The following is a 23272-nucleotide window of genomic DNA, read 5'->3' as shown; positions in this document are numbered from 1 at the left end:
GCGAGCCGGAACTGAAACCCCAACTCCAGAGACCCTGACTTTTCTCCCCATCAGGGTTCAGTGGGCCCGCACTTCGCGTCGGGCGCATGCACTGGTGGATTCTGGGGCCGCGGGAAACCTGATGGACGCGAGGCTGGCCCAGGGGTGGAGCGTTCCGTTACTCTCCCTCCCCGAGCCAGTTCCGGTCATGGACCTGGAAGGCCGGCCGTTGGGGTCGGGCTTCATCACTCAGCGCACTGTCACCGTGCGTGTCCGGGTGGTGGTGGGGCTATGGGAGGATATCCAGTTTTTCATTGTGGACTCTCCGGAGTGTCCCCTCGTCCTTGGGAACCCCTGGCTTGTCGCCCACAAACCCTGGATAGACTGGTCCACGGGGCGGCTCACCCTGGAGGGAGGCTCCGCCCCCATCCTGTTCCGGTCTCCACGACCACTCAACAGCCCAGACCACCGTCCCAGACCACCTACCAGTCCTCACCTCTTTCCCAGGTCCCGCACTCCGAAACGCCTACCGCCCTAGCGGCGGTTGCCACCGGGAGGACGACGGCTACCGACTCCGTCACTAGCCCAGACCTGGAAGGCGTTCCCCGGGAGTATTGGGATCTAGGGGAGGTGTTTAGTAAGAGTCGTTGCAGGGAGCCCAGGTCTTCACCAAGCTGGACTTACGTAATGCCTACAACCTGGTGAGGATTCGGGAGGGGGACGAGTAGAAGACGGCTTTTAACACATCCAGTGGACATTACGAGTACCAAGTCATGCCGTTCGGTCTAGCCAAAGCGCCTGCGGTGTTCCAGGCTTTGGTCAATGACGTGCTCTGGGACCTCCTCGACTACAGCGTCTTCGTGTTTTTGGATGACATCCTAATATTTTCGAAGGACATGAGTGAACACCAGCAGCACGTTCGGCAGGTCCTCCAATGCCTTCTACGTCACCAGCTCTATGTCAAGGCGGAGAAGTGTGTGTCCCACACAGAGACAGTCTCCTTCCTGGGGTTCATCATCACCCAGGGGGACCTACGGATGGACCCAGCCAAGGTCAGCGCGGTACTGGATTGGCCCCAGCCCTCATCCCTCAAGCAACTACAACGGTTTTTAGGGTTCGCTAATTTTTATACACAATTTATTCTCAATTTGAGCTCCCCTGACAGCCCTCACCCAGACGAGCGTACGCTCCTTCGCTTGGACCCCGGAAGCGGGGAACGCATTTGATGCACTTAAGCGGCACTTTACATCGGCCCCGGTCCTAGGGCATCCTGATCCTTCCCTACCGTTCATTGTGGAGGTGGATGCTTCAGACGTTGCGGTGGGAACAATCCTGTCCCCGCAGTTCCTTGCGGACGGTAAGACTCACCCCTGCGCGTTTTTCTCCCGTCGGCTGTCGCCGGCGGAGCGGAATTACGAAGAAATGAATAATGGGCAAATATTGCACAATCCAGGTGTGCAAAGCTCTTACCCAAGAAGACTCACAGCTGTAACTGATGCCAACGGTGTTTCTAACATGTATGTATTGGCTCAGGGAGATGCAACGACTATATTTTTTGTTTTTTATCTTTAGAAAATGTTACTACTTTTCTTCCACATTGACATGACAGAGTATTTTGAGTAACATTAGATGGTTGACAAAAAATGACAATTGAATCCATTTGAATCCCACTTTGTTAGACAATAAAATATGAAGAAATCCAAGGGGTCTGAATACTTTTGCAAGGCACTGAGTGGCCAGTTTATTAGGTACCCTACCCCGTTCAAGAAAATGGTTCACTCCTACAGACAGTGGCCATGGCTTGCTATATAAAGCAGGCAGACAGGCATCTAGGCATTCAGTTACTGTTCAATTGAACATTAGAATGGGCAAAACAAGTGACCTAAGCGACTTTGAGGGTGGTATGATCCTCGTGCCAGGTACACCGGTTCCAGTATCTCAGAAACGTCCGGCCTCCTGGGCTTTTCACGCATGACTGTGTCTAGGGTTTACCGACAATGGTGCAACACCATTCTCGGTTCCTGTTGCGTCATGCTGACAGCAGAGTCAGGATTTGGCATAAGCAGCATGAGTCCATGGCCCCATCCTGCCTGGTGTCAATGGTACAGCATGGATGTCACCAGGACCTGGCTTTCGGGGCTTTACCCCTTAGTGATTTTGGGTCAGCCCTGAATCTTTTGCGCTGCTGAAATGGTATAAACACAGTAGTAGTCAACTGAATGTGCCACTTAGTTCATAGAGCTGTGGTTAAGCGAAACTCCCAAAGTCATCCAACCATTATAATCAGGGGTGTAGTGTTGCCAGTGCACAGAAGAGCGATGCTCCGCCACTTCTCAGAATGCTGCTATGTCTCGCAAGATCCCTTAATGGTTAATTTGTATTCTACATAACAAACCAAATATAGTGTCATGATAATGTCAGGTTACTGTTATAGCAAAAACACCATGTAATTTCTTATGACAATTTAGGATGATTGTGCTGAAATGTTGCATTTTGTTTCTCATGCGGTGGCTGTGTTTAACTCCATCTGCTCTAAAATGTGATTAGCTCGAACAGTTAGCCACCCTTACTTATATCATTCAAGAAGATCGAAATGCATGAAACTGAATGGGATCAAATGGTTGGCATGCATGCAGCATGGACGTTTCACCTATAAAACGTGAAGAATTATCATTACCTGGTTCCAATCCCCACTCTATCACTGTATATATACTCCCTCTGTCAATTGTCTTTGTCGGTCATTGTATATGTTGCTTGTTTTCCTGAGAGGAATCTCGCCTACTATTTCCTGAGTACTTTACATTTTGCACTGTGGGTTTCGTCCCGCTTTAAGCTATGGTGCTTTAATAAATTCAGTAGTTCTAAACCTGCGACTGCCTCCTGCCGACTCCTCTCTACACTTGTGACAGGGGTGCTGGAAGTGCTGCAGATAAATTGAAATACATTTGCCAAATTATATAATTACTCCTGTCTCTATAAATAAATGAAATCATTGAAAATACTACACCAGAATAATTTAGCCACAGAAGATCAATAGCTTTTTTAAATTATTTTATGCTGTATATTGTGTTTTGTCATATTATGAGCGCATAGACCTAGTCAACAGTCGAGAATCCCGCAATTGGGCAGCCAGCTGATTGTTGAGTTGTGACTATCAATGAAAAGCAGGCAGCAGCTAGAAGGTATTTCGCAATATTTCAAAATACAATTGAACATGCCATACAAATAAAGGCATTTTAATTAATTATATGAAGAGTGCCTTGGTCCTCCTTTCTTTTTGATGACCAATTCACCCCTTTTACCAAAGAGCACCTTCTGTCTACCAACATTTACTATTGTGTACCTTAGTAGCGCTTCTCTTCCTCCTCTTCCTGCGGGAAACGTCTATTTGAATAGGTGAGTGCCACTGGAAAGTTGGTGGACTATAATTTCCTCCTCATATTGTAGGCCTAAGATCTGTGTATCCACTCTTTTCATTGGCCTATGCTATTGGTTTCATTTAAGACATGTGTCGTTCATTTTATTGATCTCAGTATGTAAATGTTAGAATGGCTTGTCATTTTGATCATTTGTGTGGTATTAAAAAATATTATTGTAATGTCTCCAATCATGTAAAATGACATAGAATTGCAGGAAACGATTTTAATAAATAAATAAAAATGTATCTGACCCACAAACCCCTCAGCCCCTGGTCTTCAAGACTGAGCCCCAAATGTTATGAAACTCTGGTGACGGCCCTGTGGTACAGGCTGGTGGCGGGGGTGTAATGGTGTGGGGAATGTTTTCCTGGCACACGTTAGGCCCCTTGATACCAATTGAGCAACGTTTACATGCCCCGAATAATGCCCCGAATAATTCATGCTGTTCTGCTTAGGGGGGTACGACCCGTTACTAGATGGGTGTACCTAATAAACTGTGTGTATAGCCTATAGTAAGTTAAATAACCCTGTCAATTTCACAAGCTGCTTGAATTATACAATAGCTCTAATATAGAGAAGACTGAGCAAATTGGTTCCTGACACCATAGCACTGTAGGTCTACCTTCTGATTGACACAGGCTGATTAATACTGCTGGCAGAATATTCCTTCTGTTGCTAAGCTCATTATGGATTTAAATGGTTTTTAACACACAATTACCTACTGTAGCTGTTTCACAAACATTTTGATTCTGAATCACATGGGCTTGTAAGCATTGCATAACACAGCTAAGATGGGTGTCAGCAAATCTGGACTCAGAAAATCGTATATAGAGGTAACTTGTGCTGGAAACCCAGCTCACCTGTTTGTGTCTCCAGCTTTAGGACTTTAAGACCCTCATCTCCTCCTTAAGCTATAAAGCCCTGGTCTTTGTTCCAAGACACACACTTCAGCCATGTGTTGTTGGGGATGGCAATCTGTGAGAGAAAGAGGGTTGCATTTAGCTAGAAAAATAACTTTGTGTTGTACTGGTGTAGGCAGAGAAGGGACACTGATTGTATCTGTCATGTCAACAGAACCTCTGAAAAATAAGACTGCTACCCAAGATGGGAACAGCTCATTTCATGACCAGTTTTGGATGTCTCAACGAGCAAGAAAACAATAATTACAGTACACTCAACACCAAAGATTGGCAATGTCATATGACAATACATGTTGTTGCTCTCTGATTGGCAACAAAAAAATGCAAAGCTGTTTCACGTGTATCAACACAAATATCTTATAGCTTAATGTCACGGAAATTGATGCTTATCATTTTACTTAGATAGATAAACATCGTTGCTGGCAATTATACAACAAATGGGTCTAATCCTGAATGATGATTGGTTAAAACCGCATTCCAGCTGGTGTCTATTCCACAAGTTACCACCAGCTAAATCTAAGACGTTAAAATGCCTATTTACTCTGTTCCATCTGACTGCGCAATCCACTGTCTCATCAGACCAGCCAGGCCATTTATAAACTTGATCTCCACTATAAAAAGCATCTAGACATTATCTCACATTTCTTTCAGACTAACATTAAGTTTTCAACAGCGGCGATTTGTATAAGCCTTGCAACATTGCTTCAATATTCAAATTCGATCTCCAGCTGTCGAATAGTAATGAATGAGTCAGGATGAGACAGACAGGCAGGCAATTCTTCTCAGCCAGTCGAAATCATGAATCAGCATAATTTTTATGGATGTATACAAAGAAATATCAATAGAAAACATGTCAAATGAAACGAAGTGCAGCTAGTTTGCAGTCTTTTCTGCTTCAGTTTGAAGTGATTGTGTTAGCTGTGTTGTTGGCTAGCTCCTCTGAACAACAGAGAGCACATTTTCTATGCCAGGTGAAATCGCTTATCATTATCTCATTGTTATAGATGTATCCTAATAAATATCACTAGAAAACAGCTTGAACAAACGCAAAGGCAGCTACTTTGTTGTTATTCTGGCTGCACTGTTTGACGTGACTGTAAGTTAGCCATAGTTGGCTAGCTAGCAAGCAAGGGATAAGCCAGTATGGCAATAGAACATTTAGAACGAACGATTGGGCCGCGTCTTTGGCAACCAAACCGATAGAACGAACAACCAGCCGGCTTGGTAGCAACCCTAGATTTGTGTCGGGACTATATCTTGTGGAAGGATGAAATACACTACTAGTCAAAAGTTTGGACACACCTACTCATTCAAGGGTATTTCTTTATTTTTACGACTTTTTACATAGTAGAATAACAGTGAAGATATAAAAACTATGAAATAACATGGAATCATGTAGTAACCAAAAAAGTTCAAATAGCCACCCTTTGCCTTGATGACAGCTTTGCACACTCTTGGCATTCTCTCAAACAGCTTCATGAGGTAGTCACCTGGAATGCATTTCAATTAACAAATTCACAAAAGTGAATTTGTGGAATTTATTTCCTTCTTTAATGCGTTTGAGCCAATCAGTTGTGTTGTGACAAGGTAGAGGGGGTATACAGAAGATAGCCCTATTTGGTAAAAGACCAAGTCCGTATTATGGCAATAACAGCTCAAATAAGCAAAGAGAAACGACAGTCAATCATTACTTTAAGACATGAAAGTCAGTCAATACGGAACATTTCAAGAACTTTGAATTTTTTTTCAAGTGCATTCGCAAAAACCATCAAGCGCTATGATGAAACTGGCACTCATGAGGACCGCCACAGGAATGGAAGACCCAGAGTTACCTCTGCTGCAGAGGATAAGTTCATTAGAGTTACCAGCCTCAGAAATGCAGACCAAATAAATGCTTCACAGAGTTCAAGTCATAGACACAGCTCAACATCAACTGTTTGGAGGAGACTGTGTGAATCAGGCCTTCATGGTCAAATTGCTGCAAAGAAACCACTACTAAAGGACACCAATAAGAAGAAGAGACCTGCTTGGGCCAAGAAACACAAGCAATGGACATTAGTCCGGTGGACATTTGAGTCCCAATTGGAGATTTTTGGTTCCAACCGCCGTGTCTTTGTGAGACGAGGTGTGGGTGAACAGATGATCTCCGCATGTGTAGTTCCCACCGTAAAGCATGGAGGAGGAGGTGTTATGGTGTGGGGGTGCTTTGCTGGTGACACTATTTGTGATTTATTTAGAATTCAAGGCACACTTAACCAGCATGGCTATCACAGCATTCTGCAGCGATACGCCATCCCATCTGGTTTGGGCTTAGTGGGACTATCATCTGTTTTTCAACAGGACAATAACCCAACACACCTCCAGGCTGTGTAAGGACTATTTTACCAAGAAGTAGAGTGATGGAGTGCTGCATCAGATGACCTGGCCTCCACAATCCCCCAACCTGAGATGGTTTGGGATGTGTCGGACGGCAGAGTGAAGGAAAAGCAGCCAACAGGTGCTCAGCATATGTGGGAAATCCTTCAAGACTGTTGGAAAAACATTCCAGGTGAAGCCGTTTGAGAGAATGCCAAGAGTGTGCAAAGCTGTCATCAAGATGGCATTGCAGTGCAGTCGTGTTTTCTGTAGAGTCCTCATGTAAATAGCCTTTTTTTTTTTTTTTTTTTTTTTTTTTCGTATATATTTCTCAATCTCACTTTCCATCCTTTAACTAAATATACTTTCCTGCAACCCGCCTCACCCAATGTGGAACGGATTCTATTATTTCTTCATACATTTTTATCCAGAACCTCTGGCTTAAACTAGCCAGCTAGCCAGCTAACTAGCTACTTGCTGTTAGCCACTGTTAGTGGTCTTCACCATTGTCGGTGGCCGTGGCCTGCACTACCTACCAGCCAGCTCAAGCCTGGACAATTATCGGCCAGTCTGCACAGTCTGCACATCGCTCTATCGAGCCAGAGCATATCGGATTTTCTGCCGGAATCACTTAATCACTGGACCTTAACACCGGATCATCGCAACTAGCTAGCTGCAACCGAATGGCTGTTGTCGTTGTTGACTAACCCCAGTTAGCCTCTAGCCAGGCCCATCTCCCGGCTATCTACCTCTCTGTCAACCGGACGGGACCTCCTAGTGTTGACACGGAGCCCCGCCGATCCATCACGACTGGTCTGCCGACGTAATCGTCTGATGTGGTTTCAACAGGCTTCCCGTTGCAACGACCACGAAGATCCATCTGCCAGCCCCGGCCCGCTAGCACACGCTAGCACACGCAATCAACAGCCGTGCCTCCAGCTCGCCTGTAGCGTAGCAGCCACTGAACTGCTCCCGGACTTACTTTTTGCTGTTCACTGGACCTTATGATCACTCAGCTACACAGCTGATGCCTGCTGGACTGTTCCTTTATACGGTACCCGATCCTGTTTATCTGTTTAGCCTCAGCTCAAACTTTCATCGCCATTACCAGCTGTTGTCTTAGCTCTCTCGAATAACACCTGTGACTGCTTTATGCCTCTCTCCCATGTCAATATGCCTTGCCTATTGCTGTTTCGGTTAGTTCTAACTGTACTTTTTCAATGTAGAGCCCCCAGTCCTGCTCAACCTGTCTCAGATAGCTCTTTTGTCCCACCCCCCACACACGCGGAGACCGGCTAAATCGGTGCATCCAGTGATGCTATCACTTCCATCTTTACCCAACGCTTAGGTTTACCTCCACTGTACTCATATCCTTCCATATCCTTGTCTGTACATAATGCCCTGAATCTACTCTACAACGCCCGGAAATCTGCCCCTTTTTTTCTCTGTACCCAACACACTAGAAGACCAGTTCTTAAAGCCTTTAGTCGTATCCTTATTCTACTCCTCCTCTGTTCCTCTGGTGATGTAGAGGTTAACCCAGGCCCTGTAGCCCCAAGTATCACTCCTGCTCCCCAGGCGCTATCATTTGTTGACTTCTGTAACCGGAAAAGCCTTGGTTTCTTGCATGTTAACATTCTTGCATGTTAACAGAAGCATCCCCCCTAAGTTTGAGTTGTTCACTGCATTAGCACACTCCGCCAACCCTGATGTTCTAGCAGTGTCTGAATCCTGGCTTAGGAAGGCCACCAAAGATTCTGAAATGTCCATTCCCAACTACAACATTTTCCGTCTAGATAGAACTGCCAAAGGGGGCGGAGTTGTAATCTGCTGTAGAGATAGCCTGCAGAGCTCTATCATACTATCCAGGTCTGTGCCCAAACAGTTTGAGCTTCTACTTCTAAAAATCCACCTTTCCAGAAATAAGTCTCTCACTGTTTCCGCTTGCTACAGACCCCCCTCAGCCCCCAGCTGTGCCCTTGAACACCATATGTGAATTGATTGCCCCCCATCTATCCTCAGAGTTCATATTGCTTGTTGACCTAAACTGGGATATGCTTAACATCCCGGCCGTCCAACAATCTAAACTAGATGCCCTCAATCTCACACAAATTATCAAGGAACCTACCAGGTCCAACCCTAAATCCGTTAACATGGGCACCCTCATAGATAGCATCCTGACTAATTTACCCTCTAAATACACCTCCGCTGTTTTCAACCAGGATCTCAGCGATCACTGCCTCATTGCCTGCGTCCGTAATGGGTCCACGGTCAAACGACCACCCCTCATCACTGTCAAACACTCCCTAAAACACTTCAGCGAGCAGGCCTTTCTAATTGACCTGGCCCGGGTATCCTGGACGGATATTGACCTCATTCCGTCAGTAGAGGATGCCTGGTTGTTTTTTAAAAGTGCTTTCCTCTCCATCTTAAATAAGCATGCCCCATTCAAAAAAATCTGAACTATGAACAGATAGAGCCCCTGGTTCACCCCAGACTTGACTGCCCTTGACCAGCACAAAAACATCCTGTGGCGTACTGCATTAGCATCGAACAGCCCCCACGATATGCAACTTTTCAGGGAAGTCAGGAACCAATATACACAATCAGTTAGGAAAGCAAAGGCTAACTTTTTCAAACAGAAATTTGCATCCTGTAGCACTAACTCCAAAACGTTTTGGGACACTGTAAAGTCCATGGAAAATAAGAGCACATCCTCCCAACTGCCCACTGCACTGAGGCTAGGAAACACTGTCACTACCGATAAATCTACGATAATCAAATATTTCAACAAGCATTTTGCTACGGCTGTCCATGCTTTCCACCTGGCTACCCCTACCCGGGCCACCAGCTCTGCACCCTCCACTGCAAATTGCCCATGCCTCCCTCCCCCGCTTGTCCTTCACCCTAATTCAGATAGCTGATGTTCTGAAACAGCTGCAAAATCTGGACCCCTACATATCAGCTGGGCTAGACAATCTGGACCCTTTCTTTCTAAAATTAGCCACCGAAATTGTCGCAACCCCTATTACCAGCCTGTTCAACTTCTCTTTCGTACCGTCTGAGATCCCCAGAGATTGGAAAGCTGCCGTGGTCATCCCCCTCTTCAAAGGGGGTGACACTCTAGATCCAAACTGTTACAGCTCTATATCCATCCTGCCCTGCCTTTCGAAAGTATTTGAAAGCCAAGTTAACAAACAGATCACCGACCATTTCGAATCCCACCGTACCTTCTCCGCTATGCAATTCGGTTTCCGAGCTGGTCATGGGTGCACCTCAGCCACGCTCAAGGTCCTAAACAATATAATAACTGTGATCGATAAAATACATTACTGAGCAGCCGTCTTCATTGACCTGGCCAAGGCTTTTGACTCTGTCAATCACCACATTCTTTTTGGCAGACTAAATAGCCTTGTTTCTCAAATGACTGCCTCGCCTGGTTCACCAACTACTTCTCAGATAGAGTTCAATGTGTCAAATCGGAGGGCCTGTTGTTTGGACCTCTGGCAGTCTCTATGGGGGTGCCACAGGGTTCAATTCTCGGGCCGACTCTATTCTCTGTGTATATCAATGATGTCGCTCTTGCTGCTGGTGACTCTCAGATCCACCTCTACGCAGACGACACCATTTTGTATACATCTGGCCCTTCATTGGACACTGTGTTAACAAACCTCCAAATGAGCTTCAATGTCATATAACACTCCTTCCGTGGCCTCCAACTGCTCTTAAACGCTAGTAAAACTAAATGCATGCTCTTCAATCAAACGCTGCTTGCACCCGCCTGCCCGACTAGAATCACTACTCTCGGCAGATCTGACTTTGAATATGTGGACAACTACAAATACCTAGGTGTCTCTTTAGACCGTAAACTCTCCTTCCAGATTCACATTAAGCATCTCCAATCCAAAGTTAAATCTAGAATCGGCTTCCTATTTCGCAACAAAGCCTCCTTCACTCATGCTGCCAAACATGCCCTCGTAAAACGGACTATCCTACCGATCCTGGACTTCGGCAATGTCATTTACAAAATAGCTTCCAACACTCTACTCAGCAAATTGGATGTAGCCTATCACAGTGCCATTCGTTTTGTCACCAAAGCCCCATATACTACCCACCATTGTGACCTGTACGCTCTCGTTGGCTGGCCCTCACTACATATTCGTCGCCAAACCCACTGGCTCCAGGTCATCTATAAATCACTTCTATGCAAATCCCCACCTTATCTTAGATCATTGGTCACCACAGCAACACCCACCCATAGTATGGGTTCCAGCAGGTATATCTCACTGGTCATCCCCAAAGCCAACACCTCCTTTGGTCGCCATTCCTTCCAGTTCTCTGCTGCCTATGACTGGAACGAACTGCAAAAATCTCTGAAGATGGAGACACTTATCTCCCTCACTATCTTTAAGCATCAGTTGTCAAATTATAGAAAAACCCTTGAATGATTAGGTGTGTCCAAACTTTTGACTGGTACTGTAATATGAATAAATTCATCAAAATAATGTTTTCAATGAAAATATATTTGAATATGTTGGTAACCCGTTGTATAAAAGTACTAATGCCCTCGCAGTGTTTGGAGGATATATTGGCACGGTTTGCCAATATACAGTGCATTTTGAAAGTATTCAGTCCGCTTTACTTTTTCCTCAACCTGGCACCGTAGGGATGGTGCCAGGTTTCCTCCAGATGTGACGCTTGGCATTCACGCCAAAGAGTTCAATCTCGGTTTCATCAGACCAGAGAAACTTGTTTCTCATGGTCTGATAGTCCTTTACGTGCCCTTTGGCAACTTCAAGCAGGCTGTCATGTGCCTTTTACTGAGGAGTGGCTTCAATCTGGCCACTCTACCATAAATACCTGATTGGTGGCGTGCTGCAGAGATGGTTGTCCTTCTGGAAGGTTCTCCCATTTTCACAGAGGAACTCTTGAGCTCTGTCAGAGTGACCATCGGGTTCTTGGTCACCTCCCTGACCAAGGCCCTTCTCCCCCGATTGCTCAGTTTTGCTGTGCAGCCAGCTCTAGGAAGAGTCTTGGTGGGTCCAAACTTCTTCCATTTAAGAATGGTGGAGGCCACTGTGTTCTTGGGGACCTTCAATGTTGCAGAAACGTTTTGGTACCCTTCCCCAGATCTGTGCCTCAACAAAATCCTGTCTAGGATCTCTATGGACAATTCCTTCGACCTCATGGCTTGGTTTTTGCTCTGATATGCATTGTCAACTCTGGGACCTTATATAGACAAGTGTGTGCCTTTCCAAATCATATCCAATCAATTGAATTTACCACAAGTGGACTCCAATCAAGTTGTAGAAACATCTCAAGGATGATCAATGGAAACAGGATGCACCTGAGCTCACTTTCGAGTCTCATAGCAAAGTGTCTGAATACTTATGTAAATAAGGTATTTCTGTTTTGTACTTTTAATACATTTGCTAAAATTTGTAAAAACCTGTTTTCACTTTGTCATTATGGGGTATTGTGGGTAGATTGCGGAGGGAAATGTTTTATTTAATCCATTTTAGAATAAGGCTGTAATGTAACAAAATGTGGAAAAAGTCAAGGGGTCTGAAAACTTTCCGAAGGCACTGTATTTTGATATATACACACACACTACACAAAAATGCACAATTCCTTTTTCCTCATCAACACAAACCGTAAGCCACATGAATATTACAAGCTAGTCTTCTTATGTAAATACAAGTTATATATATATAAATATTCAATAATTATGCATTTACATAAATTACATTTCCTGTGTCATGTCTTTCATTTATCTCGCACATGCCACAATAAGGAAACAAATCACTTGTCAGTGATGTAGCCTATTGCTTCCTCTGCACTTTCATTATAGGTGGAAGATAAAATACATATCGAATATTGTTAACTGGAAAGGTGCTACCATGGGGAGCAAATTATTGTGCAAAAAAAATCTACTTTGGTCTTTGTTCTTAGCTTAAATGGGATGAAATTGGGGATATCTGTTGTGAGCAAATGGAACATTACTGGCCAAGTCATTCAATGGTAAACAAAATGTCTTATATGTAAAACACATAGATTGAAGGAGGTTATACAGTACATACAATAACTCCAAAATGGACTGTTGTTAATAATGAACGTTGCTAAAACAGGAAAACTATACAGCCATTTTAGATTGAGGGTAACTGGGTGAGCTCTAAATGGTCTCTTTGCTGTGTCCTCTTCTTTAGAATCAACGCTTTCGTCCAACCTGGGTCACTATCCTCGATAAATCATCTAGTGGACATAACAGTCAAGGAAACATTTGTCTTCTTCAATACATATACAGTATATGCATATGAGCAATCTTAAAGTGTCATAGTTCTTTACTGTCTCGGGAATCGGAAAGAGAAAAGGGTAACAGTTGAAAGTAGAGCAATATATGTAGGCGTCACTGGCGTAGCACACAAATGTTGTTTTAAGTTCTAAATCTAGAAAAACATGCCAAAATGCCCTGGATCATTAGCCCTGGAGCATTTAATAGTGCTACAAGACCAAACAAAAATAAGTTTGTAGATTTGTATTACATTTTTTAAATAATCTAATGTTAGAATAAACAATCAAGGCCTTCAAACACTTGTTGGACAATAATTGTAAAAATGAAATGCCTTAGGGAGTTGACATAAATCCAGTTAGTTGCATTTAGATGGTCTATCAAAATATATATTTCAAATTGTGTTAATATTAAGACAAATATTGAGATTGTCCCGTCTGTCAGCCTCATGGCAAAATGTGTAAAATAGCATGTGATTAGCTATAAAATTGCAAATTTTTCTCTAGTTTTCTCCATGCCCCATGGAAAAAAACTAAATCCACACAGAACTGTGCTACCCCACTGGTAGGCAAACTGTATGTACAACATTGCAGCTGGTGGTAGTGGCTTTGAGATCTTGTGAAATTGCTATATGAATAAATACCACCCATTAAAAAACAATGGTGGGGTAAAAGGATATGTTTGCTGGTCAGCTCCTGTATGGTGGACTGCATCTTCATCTGGAAGGCAATCTGAGCCTCACACATGCACGCGTCTTCACTCAGCTTATTCCCACTCATCTCGTTTGCGTCCTCTGAAAGAGACATCAATGGCAGAAGTCAATCATGAATAAATTGTACATTTTGATATAGAAATGTACATTAAGTAACTCTAGTTACCATTAAACAAGTTATAGCTGACAAGTTGATAGGCTACATAGAAACGTAAAGTGTAATAACGTGACACTTCGTCCACACCTAGGAATCTATTAAAACCCTTTTCCCTATTGGTTACAAGGAAACTACTTGTGTAGTTACAAATTGCACAGTGCTACCAAATATTATAATTACCTGTTACTACGTGGTTCTGGAGCAACTTAATGTAAAGTGTGACAACTAGTTGACTTAATGTCAATACTTCAAATACAGACATTGCATACAGTCAAGTGGTTAGTCAAAGATCAGGTGAAGCTTTTTCGATCATTGAGGGGAAGTCAGTGGTAAATCAATTGGTTTTTGCAAAAGGTTAACAACAGCCATTCATTCAAGCACTTGTTCATCATAACACAAACCCATCATGTAGTAGTTCATATACTTAGATTTTTCAAGGTCTCCCGAAGATTAAAAGCAAACCATAGGTGACGGCATGCAATTTGAGAGACCCAGACATCAGTCCAACAAACGCATGAGGCCAAAAACAAGTCAGACGGCCGAGCTCCTTTGTGTCCTTTTCCTGTGTCTAACTCCTGTTCCGCTAGCAGCTAGCTCATGCTGCACCTCCCTATGCTCATCCATTTCCTTCTTCCTTACTGTGGCACAACTTGCTCTTTAAGGTGTGAGCTATGGAGTCGATGGTGCAAAAGTTGGCCGAGTGAAAGTAATGCTGGCTGTGGGGCTCAGAGGCTATCTCCTGGAGCTCTCTCTCCTCCGTTTGTATATCTCCACACCTGGGGAAAGAGAGGAAGACAGGACATGACAAGGGTCACTTAGACAAACCCAAAACTGAGGTAGGGTATATGATACATGGGATGGGACGTCTAAGGATTACAGAGCTATGGTATGAGGAAACATGCATTCATATAATACACTCGGGGGGGAAATACTGCCTTTACATTTGGAGGGGAAGATATCTGGAGTCATTTTAGAGTTTTTAGTCACCATTTTACATCTTCTGAAATGTTACACTCAATAAAATGGTGTTAGGGCCTCCCGAGTGGCACAGCAGTCCAAGGCACTGCAGTGAATGAGGTGTCACTACAGATCCGGGTTCGATCCCGGGGTGTGTCGCAGCCGACCATGACCGGGAGACCCATGAGGAGACGCACAATTGACCCAGCGTCATCCGGGTTAGGGGAGGGTTTGGCCGGCCGGGATGTCCTTGTCCCATCGCGCTCTAGCGACTCCTGTGGCGGGCCAGGCGCATGCACGCTGACACGGTCGCCAGTTGTACAGTGTTTCCTCCGACACATTGGTGCGGCTGGCTTCCGGGTTAAGCGGGCAGTGTGTCAAGAAGTGGTGCGGCTGGCTTCCGGGTTAAGCGGGCAGTGTGTCAAGAAGCGGTGCGGCTTGGCAGGGTCGTGTTTTGGAAGACGCATGTCTCTTGACCTTCGCCTCTCCCGAGTCCATACGGGAGTTGCAGCATTGGGACAAGACTGTAACTACCAATTGGATATCACGAAATTGGGGAGAAAAAGGGGTAAAAAGTAAAAAATAAAATGGTGTTACATTATACTGTATAAGAAAAAGGGGTCTCACCCTGCTCATTGAGGTTCCTGGAGTGCTCAGAGATGTCGTATTTTGACTGTCCCGGAGCACATTGGCTGACTTTGGCCTGGCGCCCACTCCTTGCGAGATGCTTCTGTCCACCTCTCACCGCCTCCTTCAAAGCTTTGGCGGTCCGGTGCTGGTTTAAGGTGAACTCGGTCCGGACTCTGCTGGATTACTGGATCAGGCCGACCTGTACAGTGCCAGGGCTGACTTGGAGCAAGTCCACCAGATGCACCACGAAACGCTTCACCAGCTCAAAGTTGTCAAGGCGGACGCTCTTGGAGCCGTCGATGACCAAGATCAGGTCGAGAGCTCCGGCCCTGCTGCCCGGGCTACTCTACAGCTCCATGGGTGCGAATACTAAATAAGCCATGCCCACACGTCACAACAAACTCACCATGTATTAGCCGTAAGGTGAAGGGGGGGACAGCAATGTTAGCTAGCAAAGATGGCATAACTGCATTGGATAGTGGCATGCACAGTGCTTGACTTCGGCAGGAACACACAGAAACTGAGTTCCATGCACCTCAAATGTTCTCCTGCATTAGTTCCTGCAACTCTTGTTGAATATTGGCTTAAAAATATAAAGTTCCGGCACCTAAATATAAAACAGTACCAGCACCCAAGTTAAGCACCGGCACCTATTTCAATCTACTTCAAGCACTGGGCATGCATACCATGACAGCAGAGTTTGGTTTTCTAGCCCATGAATTCTGGAATAAAGGTGCACCAACCGTTCAAACCTGATCCATTTTGGTTTTGCAAAGAACCTGCTGCCAGGTGTAAACATAAGACAAAATCTTTCACATTAATATTAACCTTTGCCCCTAAATACAAGGCTTGTATTCTTTGCCCTCTCCTTTCTCTATTACACAATTAATACAGTAGAAACGTCCACTACACACAAAAAACATTCAGGTAACACTTTATTTGAAGGGTACCTACATAAGGACTTCATAATGCATGTATAGCTCATACATAACACATTCATAAGCAGTACATAAGCATTTCATAATATACTTATGTCAACAATCGCAAGTTGAAATCTGCAATATAAGCAATATACCGGTGACATAACAGAAAAATCTACCTGTGGCTGTTGGCATGAGCATTTAAGAAATTATTGCTTGTGAATGGGTTATTCATGGGTATGAATGTATTATGAAGTCCTTATATAGGTACCTATAAAACAAAGTGATACCTACATTCCCGATAGAGGCTTGTGGTCCTTACGTGAACATGTTTTCTTGTCCGCATTCAGTGTATAGCCTTCTCGACACTTGCAGGTGTACGAGTTGTTGTTCTTGACACAAATGTGGTCACAATCGTGTCCCAAGGCACAGGCATCCACACCTGTAAACAAACATCCTCACAGCTGATTGGCTCAGTCTGACAACATCGTCAACGTGAACAGGAATAATTAGGTTTGGATTAATGTAAATGATCAATTACTTTCTAATTGGTCAATTGAGGGTTATCATACGGAATCTAATCGAAGATTGCTGTTTCACATTAAATGTTGACATAATTATTATTCTATGATTTGCATACCTAACACATTAATCAATGTTTTTTGGGTACAGGTGCACAACACCAGTTCTCGAGGGCTGCATCTGCTGGTTTCCATTCTTGAATTTTAACCAACAACTAGTTTCAATCTGAGAAACCAGATATGTGTACTTCCTGGGTGATCAATAACATTAGTTGATCAAGTAGGTGTCAAGGACTGGAAGAAAGCCAAATCAGCTGGACTGTGGCCCTTAAGGAATTGTACATAACATGACTTAATCTTTTGATCTCCAAAAGTCCTTAAAGTAGGTGGAGTTGGTGCCTCTAGGGCAATTCAGGCGGATGTTAGAGAGCCTTTTTACTGAAGAATGTGTTTGTTTCATATGATTGGGTTTTGCTTTTCGTGTTTTCTGTTTGCTTTTCATGTATTGTGTAATTTATGTGTATATAGATACACTACCTGTCAAAAGTTTTAGAACACCTACTCATTGAAGGGTTTTTCTTTATTTTTACTATTTTCTACATTGTAGAATAATAGTGAAAACATCAACACCATGAAATAACACATGGAATCATGTAGTAACCAAAAAAGTGTTTTTAACAAATCAAAATATATTTTATATTTGAGATTCTTCAAATAGCCACCCTTTGCTTTGATGACAGCTTTGCACACTCTTGGCATTCTCTCAACCAGCTTCATGAGGTAGTCACCTGGGATGCATTTCAATTAACAGGTGTGCCTTCTTAAAGGTTAATTTGTGTAATTTCTTTCCTTCTCAATCAGTTGTCTTGTGATAAGGTGTGTGTGTGTGGGGGGGGGGGGTATACAGAAGATAGCCCTATTTGGTAAAAGACCAAGTCCATATTATGGCAAGAACAGTTCAAATAAGCAAAGAGAAACGACAGTCCATCATTACTTTAAAACATGAAGGTCAGTCAATATGGAACATTTCAAGAACTTTGAACGTTTCTTCAAATGCAGTCGCAAAAACCATCAAGCGCTATGACGAAATTGTCTCTCATGAGGACCGCCACAGGAATGGAAGACCCAGAGATACCTCTGCTGCAGGATAAGTTCATTAGAGTTACCAGCCTCAGAAATTGCAGCCCAAATAAATGCCTCACAGAGTTCAAGTAACAGACACATCTCAACATCAACTGTTCAGAGGAGACTGTGTGAATCAGGCCTTCATTGTCGAATTGCTGCAAAGAAACCACTACTAAAGGACACCAAGGAGAAGAAGAGACTTGCTTGGGCCAAGAAACATGAGCAATGGACATTAGACCGGTGGAAATGTGTCCTTTGGTCTGGTTCCAACCGCCGTGTCTTTGTGAGATGCGGTGTGGGTGAACAGATTATCTCCGCATGTGTATTTCCCACCGTAAAGCATGGAGGTGGAGGTGTTATGGTGTGGGGGTGCTTTTCTTGTGACACTGTCTGTGATTTATTTTGAATTCAAGGAACATTTAACCAGCATGGCTACAACAGCATTCTGCAGCAATACACTGTCCCATCTGGTTTGGGCTTAGTGGGACTATCATTTGTTTTTCAACAGGACAATGACACACCTCCAGGCTGTGTAAGGGCTATTTGACCAAGAACGAGAGTGATGGAGCGCTGTATCAGATGACCTGGCCTCCACAATCACCCGACCTCAACCCAATTGGGATGGTTTGGGATTAAACGGAACGCAGAGTGAAGGAAAAGCAGCCAACAAGTGCTCAGCATATGTGGGAACTCCTTCAAGACTGTTGGAAAAGCATTCCAGGTGAAGCTGGTTGAGAGAATGCGAAGAGTGTGCAAAGCTGTCATGAAGGCAAAGGGTGGCTATTTGAAGAATCTCACAAATATATTTAGATTTTTTTTAACACTTTTTTGGTTACTACATGATTCCATAGCTCTTATTTCATAGTTTTGAGGTCTCCACTATTAATCTACAATGTAGAAAATAGAAAAAATTAAGAAAAACCCTTCAATGAGTTTGTGTTCTAAAACTTTTGACCGGTAGCGTATGTATAGTGTAATTGTTGTTTATTGATGTTTTCATGCAGGGTTAATCTGCGAATGAAACCATGGTCTCAGCATGACTCCCTGCTTCAACACAGTTTAAAAATATACAAATTGCCTCACTCTCTTACCACACAGGGTTTCCCTGAACTTGGACGTGAGCTTCTCGATGACGCCGTAGGTCTCCACATAGAACACGTGTTCGTCCAGTGGCAGACTGGCCATGAGGCGTAGGGACTTCATGTCCGCCCTGTCCACCCCCACTGCGTAGATCTCGATGCCCGCCGCCCTCGCTGCCGAGGCCACCTCCTCCACCGTGTCCTGGGGCCGTCCGTCCGTCACGATGATGGCCACCTTGGCGATGTTCTTGTTGGCTAGCCGGGAGCCTGACTCCTCGGTGAAGGTCTCCTCCATGGCCGTCTTGATAGCCAGGCCAGTCATGGTGCCAGCCGCTAGAGATTCGATGTGGGCCAGCGCTGCCTTCAGGCCCGGCTTGTCGAAGTGCGTCTTGAGCAGGAACTCGATCTTCACTGTGCTAGCGTAGTTCACGACGGCCACACGCGTGGCGTCCGAGCCAACCTCGAGCGTGTCGACCATGTCAGCCAGGAATATTTTGACCTTCTCAAATTCTGCGGGGCGCACGCTACGGGAACTGTCGATAATGAACACCAGATCTAGGGGCCGGCTTTTGCAGTGGGTTACTGTGAGGGAAAAGATGGGGCATTGGTTTTTACCACCGAAGGTGGAATGGTTTGCTCTACACACTTTGACAGAGAACTGCTGTATCAAACACATTCTGGCTTCACATTCAGGTCTGGGTTGCTGAGGGTTTTAGCAAGTCAGCTTGACATGTTTTACTGGTGAATTTACTAGGTGCTACTATTTCAAATAGATTGGATGGGAGCGTTAGTTTTTAAGCGGGCAACCGTGTATGCTTCAGTACACACAGCAATGATACTAAAAACAGCAGTAAAAATAAACGTTTTAAAAAGTCTAAAGAAAAAGTGGATGAATACAAACTTCTAAAGCTATGAATAGATATAAGGGGAAGCAAAGCTTAGTGAGAGAAGTTTCTGAACTTTTCCGAGGCAAGTAAACATGGACACTTGGAAACAGGGAAAGATAAGGTTCAATTCAACCAAACCAATTTCAATGTAACATGGTAAACCAAATAGAAGGCTCATGTTTACTTCTCTCAAGATTCACATGCAGAGGAGGAAAAAATGAAAACTACCCAATAGTGACTTATATGATAGCACCTGCTCAATCATAGGACAAATAGATTGTAAAAAGGAAGAAAAATAAAACACATAAAAACACCAACATAAGGGGGGGGGTTCCGATTCAGATTTCTACCCAGCAACCAATCAGTCCTTGAGGGGTTCAATCAAAAGGAGGTTTTTGTTTTTTAGCTAAAGTATTCTACCTGTGCCAGCACTGATGATGGGAGTGGGGGTGCCGCTTGGGGTACTGACCGGCTGTTCAGGTGGAGGGGGTGGTGCTGTGGGCCGGAGGTACATGACTGGTGGCCATTTCCTGGGCGGCTGGTGATAGTAGTGATAGCCATTAAACCTGTAATTATTGCCATGTACTTTGGGCCACCATGAGGGAGGAAGATGGAAAAGCAGTAGAGCAACGGTTATTTTGTTTGCCTCAAGCGCAATGAGATGCCTATGGCTAGGTGATGATGTGAAGTACATTAGCCTGCTGTTATTAGCCTTAAGCATCAGTGAGAGGCTGTATGCTAGCAATTAAGTAAATTATGCATCAGTATTTCTTCATGCTTATTGCAGCTACTAAGCTACAAACATACAGTAGGTTGTTTCTCAATTCGCACAATGTCAATGTTCTGAACTCCTGGAAAAGCGCTTCATAAATCCATTATTGTATGGATATAATAGCCAGAACATTTACTATAGCATTTACTATAGCATTTACTATAGCCCTAGCCCAAAGGTTTGAGTACACATTGACGCCAGTCCTTCCTTTGGTGTACTATTTTGTTAACATTTTCCAGCTAATGAATTTCAAAATGTATGCAATTGTATGGCAAGATAAAGTATATTTACAGTAACAAATGTATATCTGCCTTTATTCTGTAATACCCAAGGACTGGCCAATACCCGCTTACATTTCAGAACTTTTGTCATACATGGACAACAATGCCAAATTATCTCAAATTTAAAGATACTATAATCTTAAATGTAAAGTCATAAACAGCAATAAAACTTAACAAAGGTGAATAACTGCGCAATCTATTAGAAAATATCAGCTACCGATGTCTTTGCACAATGACCAGCAAGCATACCCCGTGCATAAAAGGCTCTCTACAGAATATTATGGGCCTACATGGCACGAAAATGAACCAACCTCCCAAATCAATAGTTCTTTGATTCTGATTCTGAGACAACTGAGCTGGTTGCTGAACATTCCCAATTTGTTGCTGTCCTTGTGGAGCACTCTGAAATGGTTGTTGCTGTTGAATGCTCCGCTGAAACGTTTGCGGTGGCAGGATACGGGTGTCTGCGTGATGCTGCCGAGGATGGTATCCTCCATGAAGTCGGTATGTTCCTTGGACCTCCATAGCAAGCAACAACATGCAACAGATGAGTCCTCGGATTAACAATGTCATCCTGTGGCAGGTGGTTCTTTAAGGTAGGCTACGTCTCAAGAAGCAATTCTGAATACTAAACCTTGAATACAAACATTTGCTCTCTGGGGGCATATTTAACCATCACCGGGCAAAACACGTGGGAGAAGGTCATCCAATCCAAAATGAGAAGTGGGAAGAAAGCATTACACAAGTTTGTGGTCGGTTTGTACGACCCGAACAGTGGCTATGGAAGGCAAAGGGTGTGATGTAGTTATAGAGGAAGAAAGGGATGTAATTTTGTTTTCTTTGTTCATGCAAAGTGCGACCTCTAGCGTCACATACAAGCACATGCAAGCTTAATGGTGTGATCAGTTTTATTCTTAATTTGATATGCATACATTTTAATAAAAAAATTTAATAATTATAAAACAGAGCTAATACACAACTACATTTGATGTAGGCCTATAGAATTAATATTTGTTTAGTTTAGATTATTAGTTTGTTGGTCTTTCAGTATACAGGTTCATAAGAGTAAAACGGAATTACTTTGATGTTACAAAAAACATCCAATGTTAAATAAGACAATTTCTAAATGCTATAATGTATTTGATAAAAAAAAGTTTAAAATTCTTAGCTATTACTATTAACATTATGTAGCTTACATGTATATCATTAGTGAAAATCAGCTATAAAACAAACTCTTGTGCACAAAAATAAGCAACAGAAGCCACTGGAATTTTGTTAAATAAATTGGAAATACATTGTAATATCAGTATATCAGAGTATATACTGTATTGCAAAGCTTGGGGGACATAATATATGTATTCTGGCCAAAATAGTACCTCTGTAATGCTTGGTTTCATGTTAAGACAACTCTGTTGTTTTCCATAATGCATATTGTTTTATGCAAAGTTCCATGCTTCCAATCACTATCCCTGGTGACCGATTATCTACGTACTCACAATAGAAATGCCCTTCTGTTCGTAGTGTTTTCAGATGATGTTTGTGATGGCATTGTTGTCATTGAAAATCACATTGTAGGATTTTTTATGAATTTATTTGCAAATTATGGTGGAAAATAAGTATTTGGTCAATAACAAAAGTTTCTCAATATTTTTTTTTTTTTTTATTTTTTTTATTTTTTTTTATGGGGGGATGGATCAGCTTAATATTGCAGATAGATTGCATCTTCTATCAATGTAATTGTCTGCATCACTTCCAATCCCCCATGTTTATTTTTATTTTTTATATATATATTCCCCTTTATTACTTTTCAACCCCACCATCCTTTCCCTACTTGGAGTAAATTAGTGAACAACAACGCCCAGGCCTCTACTTCCGGTCTATACTTACTATCTACACCTTATGGACAGAGTTAATTTTACAATAATTCTATATCTATATATATATATATATATATATATATATATTTATTTATTTTTTTGCTCCTGAACTTCTTCTACTCTCAACCTCTCCGATCATTTTCATGATGTCCATCCGGTTTGCTTCTAAATGCCATATCTTTCTAACTGTGCTCTTTCCCAAAAGCTCCCAACATACAACCTATATACTTATTATGGACACAGTATGCTTACATTATTAGCTATCTTTGTTATTATTTGTTGTTATTTGTTATTAGTCCCATCCTTCAACTCTATTCAATACCTCCCATCTATCTCTTAACACCATCCATATAGGATTTCTATTTGCCATATATATTTCAACCGTACTATGA

The 23272-nt window shown here is 43.1% G+C and overlaps 1 protein-coding gene across 1 annotated transcript; it reads right to left on the bottom strand.

The window, feature by feature from the left end:
• Nucleotides 1-559: 559 nt before the first annotated feature.
• Nucleotides 560-21500, bottom strand: LOC311102585 (matrilin-3-like; the record flags this gene model as incomplete). The annotated part of the gene is made up of 7 exons (XM_084143959.1): nucleotides 560-570; nucleotides 13648-13755; nucleotides 14471-14607; nucleotides 16633-16780; nucleotides 19076-19645; nucleotides 20371-20535; nucleotides 21353-21500. 7 exons carry the CDS (start codon nucleotides 21498-21500, stop codon nucleotides 560-562), a joined length of 1287 nt encoding a protein of 428 aa, XP_084000085.1.
• Between the last annotated feature and the right edge of the window lie 1772 nt (nucleotides 21501-23272).

Source organism: Coregonus lavaretus, assembly GCF_964263955.1.
Source record: "Coregonus lavaretus genome assembly, chromosome: 27".
NCBI classification, from domain to species: Eukaryota; Metazoa; Chordata; class Actinopteri; order Salmoniformes; family Salmonidae; genus Coregonus; species Coregonus lavaretus.
Note: the sequence above shows the minus strand (reverse complement) of the source record. Positions and strands in the feature narration are given on the sequence as shown.